Source organism: Eschscholzia californica, unplaced genomic scaffold, assembly GCF_041429995.1.
Source record: "Eschscholzia californica isolate CP2 unplaced genomic scaffold, dmEscCali1.0.p SCAF_2, whole genome shotgun sequence".
Classification (NCBI taxonomy): Eukaryota; Viridiplantae; Streptophyta; class Magnoliopsida; order Ranunculales; family Papaveraceae; genus Eschscholzia; species Eschscholzia californica.
The window spans coordinates 4872849-4881272 of NW_028238309.1; the positions used below are offsets into that span (position 1 = coordinate 4872849).

An 8424-nucleotide genomic window follows, 5' to 3' on the forward strand; every position below is an offset into this window, starting at 1 on the left:
TATCTCTCTTTGAACTATCAATCAAGTAATTTAGAGACAAAATCAATCAATATCAGTCTCATTTCTGAACACACTATTATAATGATTGGTTACTTTTGCATTATTTAGATTCACGTTACTACGGTGGTGGTTTGTGACGGTTGTAGATGGTTGATGAGAATATAATCTAACAAACATCACTAATTTCATACCATTTCAGTGTGGGTTTTATTATCATTTTGGAAACACCAAAGTATACGACTAGAACAAGTCGAAAACATAATCTATATGTTCTTGATCTCTGATCCACTTCGTAGCTACCCATTTCTCTCCTTTAATCACTGGACAACTCCCATGTAGAGACATCTGGAAAACAACACAAAACAGAATAAGTTTCAAACAGGAATGATTAAATGAACTGAAGTTTGAGGTGCTCAGAAATGGTTGAAGCAGAAATGGTTGAAGCGTTTGAATAAGAGCATCACTATGACTATAGAGCGATATGGCCTTTGGTAGTTTTACCGAAGGCGAAAGTGTTACATATGATATGGAAAATTGGTTATGGATAAAAGTCCATCTTAGGCAGTGCGTAATTTTTCCCAAGTTAGATATGAAATCTGTTTCGATTCTTCATTTTTATGTGACTTATGGTGTCTCACTCGTCTAAATAACTGACTTTGGCCAATTTCGGAGCCATATGAGTTAGACGATTCAAATTTAGATGAGTAGACGAGTCAGATTCAAATAATGAGAAAAAAATGTAATGAACTAATTTAGAAAGAACCTAGTTACCAACAAAAAATATAAAGAAGATTAATTACCTCATCTCTTGTTCCATTCGGGAACGTAGAATAAAATAAGAGGGCATCGCCTTTGCGCGGTTTCACTTTGAGACCAATGCATTTCTCAAAATCATAATTAGAGTTCATATTCAATCCATTCTGCAAATTCAATATGGTCACAAATTCAATATGACCACAAAATCAGTATAATCATAACATACATCGGTACAAGTTTGGCCTACTATCTTACCTCAAAAGGGAAGACGGTTTCTCCTCCTTCCTCGACATCCGATAAATATAACAAAAATGAAGCTATCTGGATAAATGTTTTTCACATATAATTATATCATCTTTGAAGATTAGTAAAACAGAGAGAAACTAAAGATAATAGATCTAAACACCAGAAATTGTTGAGACTAATTAACAATGTTTTCTTCCGATTACTAGTCGAATCAAAAAAACATTCTGAAATATTTGAGATTTTAAATGTGCGAGCTTTTGCTATTATTCGACAGTTTCACGACCTTACGACATATAACTTAAACTTTTTATTCAGGAAGTTCTGATATTAAGAAAATAAAATATCAGTGAAAACGTGAAATGTGTTAATATCAATTTCGAATAAGAAAGAAGAAGCAATGCGCCAATATTGTTATTGCTTAGAATTTTACCCTTTGACTCTTTCGGTCGGCCATATCTTCGAGGCTGAAAGCATCATAATGAGAAAGAAACCTCTGCCCTACCTTGTATCGGATGACATACAATTCCTGCAACATGCAACATTTACCCTACTCAATCTATTGCGAAGTACGCTCGAAATAATGGTCGATTCACAGATAAGAAACTAAGTATAAATAAATTTTGTTAATCACATAGATGCGGAAAAAGTACATTAGTTGTGAGCTAATAATTCTTGTAAACGAAAATTCGTATAAAAACTTAAAAAGCAGGAGTAAAAGTTATTACACATTCAATACACAAAGTAAACGGAGTAAAGATAGGTTTTACAATGACTAATACGATAAAACACTGAAGTTGTTAAATTGATTAGATTACAACGTCAATGAACAATTCATCAATGTTCATTTTAGCTCTAAGGTCAAAGTTACGGTTTACAGTGGCAAATAGCACCGTCGAAGGAATGAAATATCACATATCAACAAATTTATATAAAAAGACGAACGGAACATGAACAAACTGAAGATGATTTAAGAAGGCATCTAACAAGGGCATTACTTGATGAAAGATTATAAAAGAACACGAATGTCTAGAGAAGAAAAACGTGGAAAATATTACCTCGCCATGTTTCCATGAAATCCTTGTAGCCCTTGCAATCTTTTGTTCGATAAGGCTCAGCGTTCCAGTTTTATCCGCAGATGGTTTAATAAATGCGCCTGAACTGAAAATACATTAGTAAACAAGGATCAACCATCACCAAACGGGGTCGGGCCCATTCACCCGTTGACAATTTCAAATAAAAAACCATCACCAAACGAACAAAAAAAAACTTTTAGAAGTAAATCAAAGATACTATTAGAACAAATCATACATCTACCCAACCAGACAATTCCCCCGAGCCCTGAGACATGTGTTTTGGACTATCAAGAAATTGGTCACTGTTTCCAATTAATAGCTCTACGTTCTTACAAATTTATAAGACCTGGAAAGAAATACCTTGTTCTTACATTCTTGGTGTTTTCAACAGTTTCTCCCTCTCGTAAAACCAACATAGATGGTTCAATTCTTGGCTTTGCAACACCAATTATAGTTCTACATTGTTCTTCAGTAGCAAATTGCGGAAAATATAGTGTGAGAGGTTTCCAACTCAAAACCTGCATTTTCGACGTAGAAAGCAACCAAATTTTTAGCACATTCCCGCTTGTAATCATTAACTCATTTCGGATAGAACTAGACTAGATTAATTCTTAAGAGATGGCCAAAGAAGCACCTGAAATGGGATTGAAGAGACAAACGAATCTCCAGTCTCTCCATATGATACCCATTCTTTGTCGTCATCAACCGATCCGAGTAGTCTCGTTTTCTGATGAGAATTAAGATACTGCAAAAGCAAATGAACGATTCAACACCGAAAAAAAGAACATAAACAAAGACGAGCACACATTTATATGCATTGATCGCACGAAAAAACCTCAAAAATACTCATTTAAATAGATAAGAGTAAGCGTGACTTTAACTTGAGATAAGTGGAAGGATCCTAAGAATCCAACAAGAAAGAAAATGGAGCAAGATGCCAAGACATAAGGAAGCCCTAGCTTCTTTACCCTAAGAATCCTGAGTAAGCTATTACTCTTTTTACCTCCCCTATTATTCATTTCTATTTCTCTCTCTAAACACCTCATTTTTTTTGCATCCGTTCTTAGTTGGTGTTACTTCTTTGGGTAACCTAGATCTCTATCTCTCTCTAACACACATTAACAAGACAATCAATTCAGGAGTTACAGAAATACAAATAAGAAATTAAAAAAACCCATATTAAGATAACCTAAAATTTGTAAAACAAGGATGGTGTTGGATTGAAAATACAGAATTATAGACTTTATCAGCCATTATGAGTAATACATTTGAAGCTTTAACTTCTTAATAATCTTAATAAGTTACTTTAATAGAAACCCAAGTTAATGCTTTGAAATCAAAATTAAAAATGAATTCAATTAGTGAACCTTAATGGAAGAATCAACTGATGTGTTCTTCTTTGTCCGTTTAATTAACCTAAACAGATTTTAAGATTTTAAGGGGAAATGCTAAAAATTAATGTAATTAATTATATGGGCAGTTAGTTAAATTCAAAGGTGCAGTCAACATTAGTTTATGCCCAAACTCAAAAGAATATAAAGTCATGACCTCGTATTTATGTTTGTCGAAATAACTTAATTTTTTTTTATTACTTAATAACCCAACTAAAAAAATTTAAACTTAAAAAAAAACAATTTATACTTTAATAACCAACTTTAAACTTTAAAAATTTTAAAACATTGAAAATTTAAACTTTAAAAAAATTTATACTTTAAACTTTAAAAAAAATTTATACTTTAAAAAAATGTATACTTTTAAAACTTTTAAAAACATTATACTTTTAAAATTATACTTTTTAAAAATTTGTACTTGAAAAATTTATACTTTTAAAAATTTATACTTGAAAAAATTAAAACTTTAAACTCTTAAAATTTATAGTTTTAAAAATTGCCCCCTCCAAATTTAAACTCTTACCCGAGGTTGTCTAAAACCTAACTAAACTACGGTACCAACTACATTATTTATACTTTAATAACCCAAAATCAATAAACTATGAAATCCATTTTTTTTTTACGAAATCGAACATATTACTTCTTAGATTTGATGAGCTTAAATAACTATCATAATGAACATATTACATTATAAATTGAATAAGCTCAATACCTACCATCTCAAAAACATTTTAGACCCAAGTGCTATATGTAACTAAGCTCAATAACTTACCATCGATCTCACAGACATTTTAGACCCTGAGGGTCATATATAATTCTTAAGGCCATCATCATATGAGGCATGACAACACATTTACTCTTACTTTTGTCTTATTTATTTACTTCCATAGAATTCGAACTTAGAACCTCTAGTATGAAGAGCGGGTATCCGACCACCAAACCAATTGGTAGTGGGCACCAAAACAATATTTCGTGATGCAACCACCTCAAAGGAAATGATTATATTCTAAAATTTTGGTAAAACTCTTTTATGAGAATGTGAAAGGAGACAACTAGAAGGAAAGGAAAAAACAGATAATCTTGCATAGTTGCTTGTTCCCTGATTCCTTCACAATTTCACGTTAACTGATCTAGTTTACTAGGATCAAAATAAAAAATGGATGGCACGCTGAACAATTAAAAAAAAAATATGGATGGCCAAGGTAGTCATGGGAAACAAAGAAGTATTCCCCCAAAAAAAATAGACATGCAGTTTGAAAGTAGAGGAAAAATTATATAGAATTATAAAATTCACACACTTTTTGCTCCACAGGTTATACTCTTCATGCATGTAAGTATGGGCTTCTTCATAATTAAAATATTCATCTAACTCATCATCTTCTACGTATAAATACCATTTATACAATGTGATCATTTGGGAAACCTAAAGAAATTAATATACCTGTTCTTGTATTTCATAAATGGGTTCCTTGTCTTGTTTTTTATTCTCACTTCTTGTTTTTGTGTTTAGTTATAATAAGGCATTCGCAATTACATATGGAGTTACTAGGAATGGGAACTACTACTGCAGTAGTTTTCTTGATAATTATGCAATTACTTGGGGGGATAGTCATATTTCTACTTTTAATCAAGGAAACACTGTCCAACTTTCTTTGGATGAATCCTCTGGTTAATTACATTAATTACTACTCTTTTTTTTTTACATCAACAACTTTTAATTTATTAAATTTTCTTAAATTCTTTATTTGTTGTACACATAATTAAGTTGGATTTTACGGTCCCATCATCTAAAACACGTGCTGACATGTCAATTTTGGATGTAAATTGAGTTAGGAAGTTGAGATATGTTTTCACCGTGGTAGGAAAATGAACAATTTTTTACTATAAAATTGCTCCTAAATTGAAGTTTGCAAGTTGATATCTATTGTAAGAAAAAAAAGAAAAGAAATACACTCTAGTAATTTTAGGTTAGCAGAGTCTAATTTAGAGTCCTGGCTCCGCCCTTACTCACACCATTACCCACCACACATAAACATACGAATAAGCTTGTTTTTCTTTTATTTAGTTAATATATTTCACTTTATTTAAGGCGTAAACTCTTACACCCTTTGAAATTATTTTGTGCATTCAAATTTGTGTATAGGGTCTGGGTTTGGATCAAAATTGGCTTATAGTTCGGGATCCTTCCGTTTTAGGATTAAGATACCTGGTCGGAATTCTTCAGGAGTTGTTACAGCCTTTTATGTGAGTACTTGTATTATTCCATGTTTCTCCTTTTCATCATGTTTTAATGTCATAAATCGATGATTGTTAGATCGATGATCTATGGATATTGGTAATGACATCATGCACTATGCATGCAGCTAACATCACATGGAGATGATCATGATGAGATTGATTTTGAGTTCTTGGGTAATGCTAATAATGAAGGGACGCCAATTACACTTCTAACAAATATTTTTGTAAATGGAGTAGGAAGAAGAGAACAAGTCATGGATCTGTGGTTTGATCCTAGTGCTGATTATCATTCTTATAAGATCCTTTGGAACCCATATCAAATTGTGTAAGAATACTAAAACTCATACTATCACTTCGTCTCCAACACATCTATATATATGAGGACCGACATGTATCTATATACAAACAGTACAGACGGTTGACTACTAACTACGTACAGATGACCGACATATATATATATACACACACACATGTACGGACGACTGACTCATGAACTCGATCGTGTATACATCCTTCTCACATGAGAGAATTGTGGTTTGTGTGGCAGACTAACAACTGATTGACTCGTGCAATAACAAATTGTGGTCACGGATTGACTATGCCAACTGACAAACTTGTACATACACACACTCACATATGAGTGGGTTGTTGGGTGGTCATGGGCCTCTCTTACCCCAAAAGCTAACTCAAGAGGTAAGACTTCTCCCGCACTTATTAACACACACCATGCCCCTTCCACAACCAATGTGGGATTAACCTAACATGAGTTTGTGACAATTAGTAGCGGGTTGGTCATGGATTGACCATGCCAACAACCTGTCCCCAATCTGCAAACAATCCTCTCATCTCATGAGAAACAATGTATACATAAACTTTGTTTATTTCCAAATAGAATGTTCATATGGACAACTTTTACCTTAAATATATATGTTATTGGGTATGCAGGTTATTTGTGGACAATACACCAATTAGGGTTTTCAAGAACAAAACAAATATTGGTGTAGACTACCCAACTAAACCAATGCAAATTGAGGCAAGTATATGGAATGCAGATTGGGCAGGACATATTGATTGGAATTCTGTACCATTCAAAGCTAGCTTTAGAGGGTTCAATATTGATGGATGTTCTCTTTCTACTTACAATTCAAACAATCCTCAACTTTGTTCCTCTTCAAAACTTTGGTGGAATAGAGACAAGTATAAGGAACTCAATCCTGATCAAGAAAGGGCATATCAAAAAGCTAAGGGGTACATTTTTTCTGACTATTGTAGCCCTGGTGTGTATACACCTCCCCCAGAGTGCCCTCAATGATAATACCCAATTAATATATAATTATGGGGTGGATTAAGTAAAAGAATAATAACTATGGTACTAATTTGGATTAATTTCCAATTCACTGGTAGTAATAGTAGGCTTTGTAATAATTACTAGTGCTATTTTAAATGGAAATGATTTGTTCAATAAGATGTTCATTTATTTTCAGGAAAAATGTGTATAGCTCATTTGAGGAAGCCTATGCCCCTATCCCCCCTTAAACCTCCTAGTGTAATTGAGTACAAATGTTTTAGGCTCGAACCCTATTTTATGTTTCTAATCAGGGTTTATTTAGCTCACCTTATATCTTGTCGTTTTTACAAATAAAATAATGTATAAATATGCAAACGAAAGGAGAGTAATGACAATATATGGTAATTGCATAAAGGAAATCATTCCTATAATAACTTGGTTAAATAATATGATTTGTTGTTTAGACTTTCATCGTGGGCATATGGACATCTACCCGTCTCAAATTTATATACATAAGAAAACCATAACTAGCATGAAATCCTAACACATTAACAAATGAATGAATGGGTAAAAGCTCTCGCCTGACCGGTTAAAGAAGGGCTTCCCTATTTCGAACTCCACCCCTCTGCACTACTTTCCTTCCATACCCACAGGACCAAGGGCTCGTACCAACCACACTATTTGAAGACACTGGCTTCATGAAAACAGAGAAAAGGGGCTCCTTAACAACCTGAGCCACATCCGCGGTCATACTTGAATGACAAATGAATTTCAATAGTAATTATAGTTACAAATGGGTTAGTTTTACTAATTGCGGTTATTGCTAAATACTTGGGTATTATTGGGGTTGGGTTCGGATGAAAGTTGTTATCTGTTCACGGTTTTTTCATTTGAGGATTAAATTACCAAACAAGGATTCTGCAGGAGTTGTTACAGCATTTTATTTAAGGATTAAATAAAGGGTGCTCCTAAAGGCACCAGGCTAAATAGTTGTCAGCATCCATCTCTGTTAGCATCAAGCTCAACCGCTCCTTTCTCTATTAGCACCGTCCAACTATGTTGGCACCGGTGAAGTGGAGTTAACCCTAACCATTCTCTATTAGCACCGCTCCAACTACGTTGAGCACCGTCCAACTATGTTGGCACCGCTCCTTTCTCTATTAGCACTGTCCAACTATGTTGGCACCGTCCATCTCTCACAAAATCCAACCAGAATTTCGAACAAAAAAACGATGCCCTAAAACGGACTGGACCAATCCACCCATTTCTATTAAGTCATGGATTAGCCAATCCCTTACTCTTCACATACTCACGGATTGGCTAATCCGTTTCTCTTCACATACTTACGGATTGGTCAATCTGTGAGTATTTCAATACACAGAGAACAAAGATGTCAAATTCTTCTAATGGTGAAATTGATGATGCAAATTAT

General features: G+C 33.7%; 2 protein-coding genes across 2 annotated transcripts; one reads left to right on the forward strand and one right to left on the reverse strand.

Annotated features, from left to right (window-relative positions):
* Positions 1-240: 240 nt before the first annotated feature.
* Positions 241-4256, reverse strand: LOC147555500 (putative prolyl 4-hydroxylase 9). Its single transcript, XM_086658494.1, has 8 exons — positions 4239-4256; positions 2710-2820; positions 2436-2593; positions 2058-2160; positions 1433-1528; positions 1012-1077; positions 801-920; positions 241-345 (listed from the first exon to the last, which is right to left on the reverse strand). The coding sequence occupies exons 1-8, from the start codon at positions 4254-4256 to the stop codon at positions 241-243; spliced, it is 777 nt and encodes a 258-aa protein (XP_086514620.1).
* Positions 4257-4814: 558 nt separating this feature from the next.
* LOC147555501 (putative xyloglucan endotransglucosylase/hydrolase protein 1) lies at positions 4815-7166 on the forward strand. The gene is made up of 4 exons (XM_086663116.1): positions 4815-5134; positions 5610-5710; positions 5830-6029; positions 6650-7166. The coding sequence occupies exons 1-4, from the start codon at positions 4927-4929 to the stop codon at positions 7014-7016; spliced, it is 876 nt and encodes a 291-aa protein (XP_086519242.1). The 5' UTR covers positions 4815-4926; the 3' UTR covers positions 7017-7166.
* Positions 7167-8424: the final 1258 nt, after the last annotated feature.